This window comes from Tenrec ecaudatus, chromosome 9, assembly GCF_050624435.1.
Source record: "Tenrec ecaudatus isolate mTenEca1 chromosome 9, mTenEca1.hap1, whole genome shotgun sequence".
In the NCBI taxonomy this organism is placed as follows: Eukaryota; Metazoa; Chordata; class Mammalia; order Afrosoricida; family Tenrecidae; genus Tenrec; species Tenrec ecaudatus.
Window position 1 is genome coordinate 55,134,106 of NC_134538.1, and position 14,476 is coordinate 55,148,581.

Consider the following 14,476-nt stretch of genomic DNA (forward strand, 5'->3'; position numbering starts at 1 on the left):
TAACCAGAGAAGTAACAGGTACATATTTCAAAATTCCACTCTGCAGACACAGGAGGGCCCCTTATAACCATACCCCATAGTCTAAACTGTGGGGCACAAGATGTGCTAAACCTGCAGAGCATCTAGGAACCTAGGATATCATACTGACTGGGCCGGACAATCTGAATATCATCTGACTAAAAGGCAGGTTAGAGGTAAAGTTCTCATAGGTAGGAGGCACAATTAGAAAAATAACTTGGTCAGAATTCTACTTTTAGCATATAAAGCACTGAGGTTTTACTGAGGTCCCTGGAGGTCAGACCATGAACCCACTAGCCTTGTAGCAGTGCCTAACAGCAAAAGACTTTGAGGAAGGCTGGGAGGAAAAGGAAACGCTGACGTGGCTCCAAGCCTGGCAACGCATGCATTACAAAGTATTAGCCAGAACCCAGAGAAAATTAAAACGTGTCTACCAGTTTCTGGTCCAAATGTCTCTCGTTTTTGTGATCATGTGGAGTTGATTATAAATCTCAGCAACTCTAGAACGAAACAAGCCTGACTCCCCTCCCCCCAGCGTCTCCTCAGCTGTCTTATTTACAGGAGCAGCTCCCTAGAGCTTTTCTCCCATGGATTTGAGTCATCAACATTTTGGTAAGTAGCTGAGTGCTTAATCACTACACCACCAGGGTTCCTTAAATATTTCCTATGCGGTTTGAATATAATTTCTTTTTAGAGAAGAAAAGAATATCGTACCTTGCAAAAGTTGTTTGGAGGACTATTTAGCTGTTTAATTATTACAGTGCCAATTAGATAGCATTTCCCTCCAAGAGCTCCGGCCTACAATCAGAAAAAAAATTAAATGGAAATAATATAAACTTAAACACAGCATCATCAAGTATTACTAAGAAGGTGTGAGTATGTGCTGGGTAGCTTTGCCTACTAGATTCTTGAGGTCAGCCACTTATTTTCATGTTAATGACATTCTCAGATGTTAACCAATATGCCAAGAATGTCAGTAATTATCTCCACAGTCTTCTCCTGGAAAGTCTAAAATGCAAATGGTACTTTCATACTTTGTATTCAATAAGAATCTTATCTTTTAAAAATATTTTCAGTTTCAATGGATATGATTACACAGAATACATAAACAAACTGGTTGAGAAATTCAGAATGCAGTCATTTTATAAAAGGAAAAATGTAGACAATAAAAGGTAAGTTAAAAATACAGTTATTAAAAATGCATGTCCCATCACAACTTCTTAGCTAGAACTTGGAACAAGCTCCCATCTCAGGCATTTATTGGGAAGAAGGCTTGGTTCTACAACAGCCCCTTGTGATTCCTGGTCATGGAGCTCTTCAAACTGAACTCGAACTTTCTGTTTGTTGACTCTTTATGCCATCAACCTCAGAGTTCCTTTGGGGCCACCAGACTCCCACATCTATCTAAGGCCTGGAAGTTTATTAATCTGGGGAATGGTGTCATTGCATTATGCAAAGGGAAGAAGAGCATAGATATATTTAACAGTTTCATGTTACTGTCATGCATATGGTGCTTCAGAAGTTGTATTTTTTTTAAAAATCATTTTATTAGGGGCTCATACAACCCATCACAATCCATACATACATCAATTGTGTAAAGCACATTTGTACATGCATTGTCCTCATCATTCTCAAAACATTTGTTCTCCACTTAAGCCCCTGGCATCAGCTTGTTTTTCCCCTCCCTCCCTGCTTCCCCCTCTCTCATGAACCCTTGATAATTTTTGATAATATTATTTTGTCATATCTTGCACTCTCTGACTTCTCCCTTCACCCGCTTTTCTGTTGTCCCTCCCCCAATGAGGATGTTATATGTCGATCCTTGTAATCAGTTCCTCCTTTCCAACCCACCCTCCCGGTATCACTACTCACACCACTGGTCCTGAAGGGATAATCTGCCTTGGATTCCCTGTGTTTCCAGTTCCTATCTGTACCAGTGTACATCCTCTGGTCTAGCAAGATTTGTAGATAGAATTGGGATCATGATAGTCGGTGGGGAGAGGAAACATTTAGGAACTAGAGGAAACTTGTATTTTTCAACATTGCTACATCACACCCTGACTGGCTCATCTCCTCCCCAAGACCCTTCTGTAAGGGGATGTAGAGTGGCCTACAAATGGGCTTTGGGTTTCCACTCTGCACTCCCTCTATCATTCATAATGATATGATTTTTTTTGTTCTGATGATGCCTGATACCTGATCCCTTTGACACCTCGTGATCACATAGGCTGGTGTGCTTCTTCCATGTGGGCTCAGACGTTATACTTTTAGGGAGAAGAACGTGGAAGACATACCTGAGCCCTCTGCATGTTGTCCCCATACAGGCCATCTAGAAGCTTGGTCAGACTCCACTCCCACCAGTCATCAAAACCTTTCAGACCACCAAAGGAGTTCTCAATACTTCTTATTGCAAGAACAAAAGAAAAACATTGGTTTTCCTACCAACTTTTTCTCTGATTCACATTAAATATTGTTTAAGGAATGTGAAGAAATTTAAACCAGAAGCACATTTACGTTGTAGTCCAAAAGCCCAGAACTCATTATGCTACTTACTCAGGTTTCTGAGGCTGCAATCTTTATGGGACTAGATTGTCTTATACTTCTCCCATGGAGTGTCTGCTGGGCTTGAACCACCAGCCTTGCAGTTACCAGTCCAATACTTACCTGACATTGCCACTAGGGCTCCACGTGGTGAATATTCATGCACTCACTTATTCATGCAACCAACAGTGCTATGTAACTACTGTGAGCCAGGCACTGGTAGAGGCACTGGGAAGCATACAACCAAGTCCCTTCCTTGTGTGAAGAAACAGGAATGATATTGCTGGTGTGTGCCCTTGAGTTGATGCCAAATCATAGTGACCACAAAAGACAGAATAGAACTTCCCTAAAGGGTTTCCCAGGCTGAAATCTTTCTGGGAGCAGACGTCTGGGTCTTTTCTCCCATGGAACTGTTGGTAGGTTCAAATTCACAACATTTTGGTTAGCAGCTGAGCGCATACCATTGTGTCACTAGATTTCCTCGAAAACAAACAAACAATAAATATTGACTCTGTTGGTCAATAAATGTTTTTAAAAGGCTAAACAGAAAAGAAAGCATGCAGTAGGATAGGTAGGCAAACCTTCAGCAGAAGGTGGTATTTGACTAAAGACCCGAAGAAATGGATGGTGAGCCATATTAACATTCTAAGGAAGGCATTCCAGGCAGAGAGGAGGCAGGGCCACGCGCTGTGGTGGGAAGGTGCCTGGCAGGATGAGGAACAACGTGGAGGCTAGTGTGGTTGCTACACACTAGCAATGGAGGAAGGCGGAAAAGTAGGAAGTCCTAGGGCACATGGATCACTATCCAAGTCCTTTCTCACCATGCACTGCCTACTGAACACATTACTCCCTTTCCTTGGTTTCCATAAAAAGTACAACAAATAAAAAGAGCCACTCACATGCTTCTGCGAACTGCAGTGATGTGGGGCAGTAATGGTGTGTCATAAGGAGTCAACATGAAGCAGTAGCCTGATGGTAGAATCCTCACCTTCAATTCAGGAGACTGATCTTAAATTCCAGGCCAATACCCCTCATGCACAGCTACAATCTGCCAGGTAGTGGAGAGTTACATGTTTTCCTGATTTCTGAACAGGTTTCAGTGGAGCTTCTAGGCTAAGATAGACTAAAAAGGATCAACTGGTGATTTACATCCAAATATCAGTCAATGAAAACCTCAATGGGTCATAGCAGTCTGATCCACTATAGATCATGTGACTGTTCCAGCATTCACAGCCTCAGTAAGAGGAAGGAAAACAATGAACAAATGCAGAGAGGCAATTATGATGAGGTTGAGGGAGAGTAGAGTTGAGGGTAATAGGGAAAGTTAGGGAGTGGAGAAAGATAAAGAAAGATGGTTAATTTCAATAGAGAAAAAAATTTAAACACCTGCTCTCAGGAAGAAGACTATTTCATCTCACTTAACAGACAGATTTTTACAGTTGTAAATAACATACTCCACATTTTGTGTTTTCATAAAATAATAAATTATCAATTTTAAAGTCATAATTGTATTTTTGAAGCCTTCAGTTAAACTGTTATCACTTCCTGATATTTGCTCTACAGTTTGGACAGCAATGAAGAAAAGAGACCCAGAACTGATTGAGGTACTAAATAATTCAAGAATACTCTATCCCTTGAGGATTTCCACTAAAGGTGGCGGACACACTGCTCTGACCCTCTTCAACATGGATGTGACAAAAGCAGATACAGAAGAAAACTGGAGTGTTAAATCTCTGAGAAATAAAAGTGCCCTGAAAATTACAGGGTAGAAGCCATGCAAAGAGATCAGGAGGAACAGCCACCTCGTAGCTAACCAACTAAGAGATGAACCACTCCTCTCACAACACCTGACAAAAAGAGAACTGGTGTTTCACTGTTACAGCATCTCCTGCCAACTTGAGCAAAGGGGTGGAGTCTAGCCTGTCAATCAGGCCATAGCCAATGAGGCCTCTGTGTGGGCATGGCCTTCTCCTGAGAATTCTGGGAAATCCCTGTCTTTTTCCCTGGGGGTGGAACATACACTCTCTGCTTCATCTTCCTGCTGACAAGCCCCATGGAGCTACGCTGATGGAGCCAGAACCCTGGCGCTGGAGGAGCCACATGGAGATCCATGTCAGTGCTGAGATGCTTCCACTGCCACTGGATCCATAAGACTTTCCACCCACTCCCTTGTGATCTCCCATTGTATGTGTTGTGTGAGTCTGAAGAGGAATTTATAGACTGGTATCAGATATATGGGTTAATATTGGACTTATGGACTTGATCTGGACTGGGCTGGGATGTTTTCTTAATATACAATTACTCTTTGATACAAAACTCTCTCTTACACACACATGAGTGTCACTGGATTTATTTCTCTAGTCTACCCAGACTAACACATGGTCCAATCTCTTGCTCCACCAACCCACAGGGTGAACAAAAAATTACCCAGGATCCAATCTGCTCTAACCAGAGGATGGTTTCATCCATCCTTCATGCATCCTTCCACACTCCTGTGGTGGCAAGTGCCCTCTAAAAGAGGGGCGGATTTGATTGGATCAAAACATAACATGGGAGATTGTATTAGGCAGGGTTCTCTGGAGAAACAAAACCAGGACACTTATGAATTATATATATATATATATATATATATATAATTTAGGCACATACAGCGAGAAGGAATACAAAGGCTAATTAGTCCATACAGCAGTATAGAGGACTCAGTTCAACTCATTTTCGTGAAACAGTTAATATACTCTCCAAAGTCAAGGAAGCAGACAGTTTTCCCTCAGGCAAGGCAGGTAGAGTTAGCCTAAAGGGAACAGACAGCAGGGTGGGACAGCAACAGTTGGTAGAACAGGAGCAGAGTGAAGCAGGCCCTGATGGAGTTTCCAGCTCTAGCAATGTACTCACATCTGCAAGATCCACCAGCAGCTTGGCAAAGCAGGTCTCAAAAGAGCAACAAGATCCATGGGTTGGCTTAGCTCACAGGTAGTGCAGCACATGGTTGAGGCAAAAAAAATAGCATGCTGCTCCGATCACCAGAGAGAGAGAAGGGGGCTGGCCTTGGAAAGTTATTTATCTCATCACCCTCAAATCAAGCTTCAAGCTGATTAAATTCCACCCATGTGTTCCTATGACCCTAAACAACTATCACAGAGACTAGTAAAGAGGAGGCTGATTAATACCAGGTTCATCATGGCACCCTGGGGTCAAGAGGGGCCAAAAGTCTGAAGTTCACACTTGGCTGGACACAGAGGCTATAATCGACCTTTCAGCTCTGACTCAAGCGCTCAACTCTGGTGAAGACTCTGATACTCAAAGTGGCCTGGAGTTAACGTGGTTCCACAATTAGAGGAGAGGCTAGGATTGTATTTTGTGTTTTATCCCCCTTCTTGCTCTTGTCTTGATACACAGCCACCACAGCCTCAGAGTAGTGTTAACATCTCTAATGCCCACATCCCCTGGAAACCACAGAAATCAGATTCAGGAAACCATGTAGGCAAGAAGACAAATGGAATGACATGTTAACCTGAGAGAAAAAAAGCTGTCAACCAAGAATCTTACATCCAGCAAAATCTCCCCCAAAATGTAGGTGGAGTGGAGAAAAATGGGTATTTCAGGCAAGGAAAATTCAAAGGAAGTTGTGAAAACAAGATCAGCATTACAAAAAATACTAAGGGAAACACTCTGGACAGAGAATTCATAAAGGAGACCAACATGAGATTAATATACAAGGGAACACCACGCAGAAATCAACACTGAAAACAGTATTCACAACAGCACAGGAATATAGGAAGAACAAAGAGACAAATAACACTACAAAAACACGCAGCAAAATGACAGCAACAAATCCACATATATTAATGATATTGAATATTAATGGATTAAATGTGCAAATCAACAGACAGAGAGTAGCAGACTGGATTAGAAGACAGGATCTATAAATACACTGCCTACAAGAAGCACAGTGAAAAGTTTAAAAATAAGAACATTCTTGTACTGTCTGTACTGATTCAAGTAATTAAAATGAGTATACAAAATAGCAGAGCAATTTAAAAGATAAAACCCACAGTTATTATCAATACATGGTACATAGAGAAAACACCTATTTCATTGAGTGGTAACTTATTTTTATTTTGTATTACTTATAATTGATGCTGCTAGGTAAGTGTTGGACTGATCCCATAAAGATTTATAATTCTGGAAACCCTAAAGAGGGTTTCTATGAGTTGGAATAAACTTGATGGTAGTAGGTTCTGGTTTTATTGATTTATAACCACTTAAATAAGAAGAAATTCAATACATGACACTACCTTTCTTAAGAATTAGAAATCAAGGAATCAGCGTGCTTCAATTTACAGATGACAACACTAAAGGCCCAGAGTCAAAGGACTGACACAACACCACGTAGTTGCCAAATAAGAGCTGTTACCCTAATCCTTGACTTCTATTTAATTCATTTATTCCCTACTGGACTCTAGTTCTTCTTTCTACGATACTGGTAAATGCCATTGTTTCATGATTATACACCGAGTGGTAAAGGTGTGTGTGTGGGGAATCTAAGTCAAGCATTCCATTGTAAACTAACATAGATAAATAATACCACTGCTTGATGCCCAGAACAGCCAGAAGTAATGTGGTCACTGCCTCTTTGTAGGAAATATGAGGGCAACAAAATGCAGTGGCATATTTTGCTGTGAGTTATGAATTAATCGAAGGTGTATATGAGATGTGTCACAAATATTTTCTTTGTTGTAATAATTCTGATTTTTCATATTAAAAGTTAACCATATGAGAAATATATTAAGGAAAGCTGATTTGTGAAATGTGAGGTAAACACAATTTTCCAATTCCAGAGAGAAATTACCAAGAGGATTTCTTTCTTTTGTACATACCACCATCTACTGGCATAAACCATTCATCTGAGCAAAAGGGAGAGTAAGAAATTAGTTTTTAATGAAATTAACTGCTGCTTTTGTAAAGGGAGAGGTAGAAAATATTACTTAATTTCACTACTGAGATATTCAATTTCTTTATCTAATTGTGTCCTTCTTGTTAGGTTGTTTCATTGTGTTCTGCCTTGATTTTCTCTATGTGAAACCCGGATTAGGTAAACCTAGAGAGACCATGACTGGATCAATAGATGGAAAGGGACATGACAGGGTAGGTTGGCAGGAAATAGGGAGCTAACAGCGAGTACAAATAGGAAGAAATGTCTTGGAACTGATTGTGGTCATGGTTTTACAACTCTTATAAATGTGATTGCACTATTAAAATGTATGATATGTGATTTGTATATCTGTAGAATTATTAAAAATAAACAAAAAATTTAAAAAGGTTAGATGAAATTAAATAGACTTCAGACTTTTTTTTAACAAGGATATCTATGTCTTACTTTACTAGTAGATCATGTGAGATAACATGAGTTAGCTATTAACTAGTTGGATATTAATCATCCTTTTTTGCAGAAGATGAAATTCTATGCCCTGAAATACTATGAAAAAATATACTGGTTTTCCAGTAATTCACCCCTGCCAAAAAATGGAACAAAAGGTAATTTACATAAAATCAAATCACTTGGTCCAAGGTAACACTATCATAAAAAGCCGGAAGGAATTTGTTGGAAAATAATTGCCAGAGAAAGAGAAAACAAACCTTGGAAAGCACAGAATTACTTTATTTTCTGCCACTAAATTCAGCACTCCATGTCAGCATTTCATATTGGTAGCTAAACTGATTTGAAAAAAGTATCAGACGGATCATTTTGGCAGGTAAAAATGAAATCTAACCAATGGTTTAATAAAATTTCTCCAGTTAAAAAGGTAATGTTACATCTAATATGCACATTGATAATAACATGCATACTAATTTCAGAAATATTAAAACATGGGAGATATTCTTTTTAGACTAAAATATAGAAATTTACTAAAAGTTCCTACCTGGTAAATTCATCTCGGATAGCTTGATTCAGAGCATATTCATCCTGGGAGAATTTCCCATATATTATAAACGCCAGCAGAATGAACATGAGAATGGACATGAAAAAGTCTCTGAAAGAAAAGTATTTAAATATTAATATATTTCCCAAATCCATGCATATATTTACATAGTTCTTTCAGTCAATGAAACATTTTAATGGAAATATGCTTTTAAATTCCTTAGAAGATATTCCTGAGAGAAAAAAATTATATAAAGTGTGAGTTATGTGCTGTGTGAATGTTATTAAACGAAGGACAGTCTTTTGAACAGAATATACTGGGGAAATAAGCTGTCAAAATGCAAAAAATAAAAATGTCCTGGTGGCATAGTGGTTGAGCATTAGGTTGCTAATCACAAGGTCACTGATTCAAAACCACCTTCTGCTACCCAGGAGAAAGATGAGGCTTTCTACTTCCATAAGGAGTTACAGTCTCAGAAGCACACATGGCCAGTTCTACCCTGTCCTATGGTGTTGCTATGCATCGAATCAACTCGTGGCAGTGAGTCTGAGTGCTCAGCCTTAATGTGGCTCTATGTATGGGCTCTTTTCTGCTTCACTCTCATCCATACTACACTCATCGTTGTAGGCACATCATAAGTCTTACATCAAATAGTGTGGTGCCTTCCACTTTTTTCATCCTTTTCTGATTAATTTCACCTATTCTAGTTCATTTGCTATCCCTATTGATTTTAGAATCAATTTACTGGTGGTGTAGTAAGCTGCATACTGGGCTGCTAACCACAAGGCCAGTAGTTTAAAAACCACAAGTTGCTCCTCTGGAGAAAGATGACATTTTCTACTCTTGTCAAGAATGACAGTCTCAAAAACCTACAGGGCAGTTCTACGCCTTCCTAAAATGACCCTGTGAGAGTTAACTTGATGATAGTTTGTTTGATTGGGGGGGGGGGGTTATTTAAAACTGTAAAGGATTTCTGTTGGAATTACAGTGAATCTATAGACCAAGTGGGAAAGAACTGAACTTTAACAATATTAGAACTTTCAATACACGAACATGGTGTCCCTCTTTCCATTTAATAAGATATTTTATTTCTTTCACTAGAGTTTTGTTGTGTCCTGAAAACAGGGATTTCCAAAGGTGCAATGTTTAAGCATTTGGCTGTTAACCTAAAGGTTGGTTTAAATTCACCAGTAGCTCTTCTGAAGAAATGGTCTGGTGATTTGCTCCCCAAAGAGTTCAGCCTGGGAAACCAGGAAACTGTCCTACTCTGTCAGACAAGGTTGAGGAGGAGCATTCCAATATGAGCCAGAAGGGACTTAATGTTTATGACCATGACAACATGAAAAATTGACAAATTAATGTTCGAGTTCTAGGTGCTTTAAAAAAGATTCTTTGGGGTTCTTTGTTAAAGTTAATTATGTCATTTTATAATAAAGACTGATTTCTTCTTTTTAAATCCAAATGTTTGTTTTTTTTTCCTTTTTCTTGACTATTACCTGACCAGGACTTCTACTATTGTGTTAGACAGGAAAGAGAGAGAGTGTGTGTGTGTACTAACCTTATGATCATGAGATTTAAATTTTTTATTCTGTTAATATTATGAATTATACTAACTTGTTTTCTTCCATGAACACTCCCAACTCTGTTTTTGTTATTGTTTTTATTTTCCATGCAACTTATTTGTTGATGAAACTAATTTTTTGATCTGTAAAGTTTCTCACAGTCTGACATTTGCTAATTTCTCTCTTGTGATGTGTTATCATGTGTTCTTATCATAGCCTATAATTTGGGGAGAAAATTCTTAATCACATTCAGACTTGACGTGTTCTTGGTAGTTTTTCCACTCAAAACACAAATTGTGTGGTGCTTCTCTCTCCATTCAGTCTTTCTTTCATGTTGGTTGCTATTATTTATACTAATGTTGAGACTGATTAAGTCGTTAAAGGTTACATAGTGGTTTTATTCCAGTTCTACTATTTTGCCTTCATTTATTGCCTGCAATATATCTATAAAGAGAAACACACCTTCTTTTATTACTTGGCTTCCTAGGCATATTGTTTGTATAGGAAAATCAGGATTGACACTTCATTTATCAGTGTTAAAAATGCTCACTCTCTTACTGATGAAACACAGAACTACCCTCTAGTCCTTTACTATTTACTCCCCTTACTAGGATGGTCTTTATTTTACCTCATTAATCTTGTTAGACCTGAGTATATTCATTTGTACAATTAAGAGCATTTGATATATGGAAACCAAGATAGATAATCCTCCAGAAACTATAATGGGAGTAATGATTCCCTAAAGGTATGGGAAGGGGTGGTGGTGGAGCTGATGGCAATAATGACTATATAACCCCACTTGAGGGGAATGAATAACAGAATTTCAGGTGAATGGATACATTGGATGGTGTAAGATATGGCAAATTAATAACAATATATAATAGGATAGGGTTGGGAGGGGGTAAAGGGGACCTGATATCAAATAGTTCAAGAAGAAAGAAAATATTTTTAAAGCTGATGGTTGCAGCAATTGTAAAATTAGTCGAGCTAACTGAATTATGAGTTGTTATAATATCTGTAAGAACTTCCAATAAAATGATTAAAAAGTTGGCACCCTAGAATCCTCTAACACTGAGAAATTATATATATTTTAGTGTCATTACAAACTCATGGCTTTACACTTGATGTGCTCACACTATTCTTGATTTAATGGCAAGTGAATCCATCTTTGATTAATATGAATCTTTTTAAATTGGCTCCTGAGCCCTTTGAAATGTCTGTAGTAGTGTTTGATTGCTTCATTGTAAATTTTCTGTCTCACTGACCTCACATACCTGGTTCTTTTTGCAGCAGAATATAGTCTTTAGAGACATGAATCTCAATGCTAGGCATATTCATTAATCGTGGGCTTTTGTTCATTTTCGATTTTGGAATGAACACACTAAAATAAAATTTTGTTCCTGGGGATGGTGGTGGTGGTGGTGGAACCCAACAATTCTATACTTTAATTTCTTTTAATATTATTATTTTAAAATGTAATATTTTAACCATTTATTGATATATTATTCACATATTATACAAATCAATGGTTTAAATATCTAAAGAGTTGTATAATCCTTACCACAATCAATTTAGAAACATTTCATTCATTTTTGCATCCATTCATATTAGCATCTCCTGTCCTCCTAGAATCCCTGTCATAACCCCAGGAACATATTGATCTATTTGCTGTCTCTATAGATTTACCTATCGTGGATTTCATATTTAGAAAACCATACAAAAGAAGAAACAAAGCAAATGTAAGAATAAAATAAAGCATAAGAAAATTTCTTACTAAAGAGAGCAGGAAGTAGTAAAAACTAGAACAAGTTAAAAAAATTGGCCCAAAGGGAAGACAAAGAGTGAAGTCTCCATTGTTACCTAGCTGTATGTGCAGTGATCCACTCTCAAAACCACCCTGTCTCTGGACAAGATTGTTCACATCCCTGTTCTATGGTCTGATGTGATTTAAAGGAGGTTTAATTCACCTGAGGACTCTGCCAATGGATCTGGGGCTTTCCATGTCACTCTTAGCCATCTGCAAACTGACTGTTTCGAATTTAAACTCTAATCCAACTCCCACCTCAGCTCTTGGGTTCTGCCGTATGCAACCCTTGGATGACACGGGCTGATGTGCTTCCATATGGACTTAGCTGGCTGCTCGTTTAGACACGCTTTTAAGATCCCAGATGCTATTCTTTCGAATAGCCAAGCCCCATCTTGTTTCTTCACAGCATTCTACTATAGCAACCACATCTTCAGTGATCGCTTCATGAGGGCAAGTATAGAGCAGGGCCACATCATTAGCATGGATTTTCCTTGGATTAGCATTTAGGACTGTGAGCTCAAAATCCATTTATATCTCTGTTTATACATATCTCTGGTCCATATTAGAGGCAGAATGATCAGGTTCTTGAAAAATAATATGAGTATCATACAAGGGGTATTTGGTAATTCTAATAATAATATCCTTAACCTAACTGTTGGCAGCGTGAAAAGGAAGATGTATATTTTTGCAATAGTTAATTAGATTACATTATAAGGAATGTTCACACATACAAGTTAAACACTTAAGTGATAGACACTGCTTAAGAAAACAATGGGAGTTAGACAGGAGACAGAAATGTCAATTACATTCCGTCCCTAAGGCAAACTATGCCTGCAGAACTAACTTAACAATCTTTTGGTCAAATCTTTGGTGGTTTCTACATATAAAATCATATCTGTGAATAGTGAGAATTTTACTTCTTAGTTGCCCAGTTGCACTCTTTGACTTATTTTTGTTGTCTAATTGTCCTGGCTAGAATTCCGTCACCATGCTGAATAAGAGTGGGGAAAAGGGATCCTTGCCTGATTCTGTTTGCAGGGGACATGCCCTCAGTTTCCCCCATTGCATGAAATGTTGACCGTTGGCTTTGCGTGTATTACTTGATTGTGTTCAGAAAATTTCCTTCTATCCCTATTTAGTTGTGTGTTTTTATCAAGAATGCAAGTTGGATATTGTTAAATGCCTTTTATCTATTGATTGATAAGATCATTTGATTCTTAATTTTGTTACCTCTATGTCTGGGATTGCATTTATTTGTTGTCTTATGTTGAACTATCTTTGTGTACATGGAATGAATTCTATTTGATCATGATGCATTTAAAAATATATATTGCTGAATCATGTTGGCCAGAATTTTGTTGAGAATTTTTACATCTTTGTTCATGACGGATATTGGTCTGTATTTTTCTATATTTGTGGTTTCTCTGCCTGGTTTTGGTTCCAGGGTTATGCTTGTCCCATAAAATGCGTTTGGGGGCTTTTCTATGTAATGGGAATAATATGTGTAGAATTGGTGACAGCTCTTCTGTGAATCATTGGCAGAATCCCCCTCTGAAGCCATCTGGTCGCAGACTTTCCTTGGTTGGCAGCTGTTTAATAACCTACTCCATTTCTTCTTTTTTGAGTTATTTGTGTGTTGAGATTTTCTACTCCAGTCTGATATTCTCTTTCAGCCAAGATCCATCTGACATTAGCAATGACGTCCCTTGTTCCATACCCTGTTCTGAATCCAGCCTGAACCTCTATCAGTTTCCTGTCAATGTACTGCTGCAGTCATTGTCGGATGACCTGCAGCTACATTTTACTTGCATGTGATATCAATGACATTGTTCTATAATTTGAGCATTTTGTGAGTCATTGCTCTTTGGTCTGAGTACAAATATGATTCTGTTCTATCAGTTCATCAAGTGGTTGTTCTTCAAATTTCCTAGCATAGATTAGTGAAGTGCTTCCAGTGCCTCGTTAACCTGTTGAAACATTTCAATTGCTGTTCCATCAATTCCTGGAGCCTTGTTTTTAGCTAATGTTTTCAGTGCAGCTTGAACTTCTTCCTCTGCACTATTGGTTCTTGCTCAGAAATATGTTCTTGAAATATGCTACTTTCTGAAATGGTGGAATGTCAACCAGTTCTTTTTGGTACAGTGACTCTGTGTTCTTTATATCTTCTCTGATGCTTCCTGCATCATTCAATATTTTGCCTTCAGAATCTTCCAATATTGCAACTCGAGGCTTGAATATTTTCTTTCATTCTTTCAGTTTAAGATATGCTGAATGTGCTCTTCTCTTTTGGTTTTCTAATTCTAGGTCTTTGCACACTTCATTATACTATTTAGCTTTGTCTTCTCAAACTGCCCGTTCAAAAAAATTTTTTTAAATTAACTAATTTTTATTAAAAGAACATTTTATTGGGGCTCTTAAAACAATTCATATATCAATTGTATCAAACATATGTTGTCATTATTATTTTCTTTTTTTTAAAATTTATTTTAACAATTTATTGGGGCTCATACGATTCTTTTCACAGTTCATACATATACATACATCAATTGTATAAAGCACATCTGTACAGTCTTTGCCCTAATCGTTTTTTTCTCTTTTCTTCTTTTACATTTTATTAGGGACTCATA

General features: G+C 38.0%; 1 protein-coding gene across 1 annotated transcript in view; it reads right to left on the reverse strand.

The window, feature by feature from the left end:
• Positions 1-14,476, reverse strand: part of PKD1L1 (polycystin 1 like 1, transient receptor potential channel interacting) — a 174,504-nt gene that overhangs the window by 37,105 nt on the left and 122,923 nt on the right. The window contains exons 40-42 of the mRNA XM_075557310.1: positions 8,481-8,591; positions 2,313-2,421; positions 733-816 (exon numbers count right to left, since the gene is read on the reverse strand). Of these exons, the coding sequence (XP_075413425.1) occupies positions 733-816; positions 2,313-2,421; positions 8,481-8,591 (304 nt within the window). The remainder of the gene's footprint in view (positions 1-732; positions 817-2,312; positions 2,422-8,480; positions 8,592-14,476) is intronic.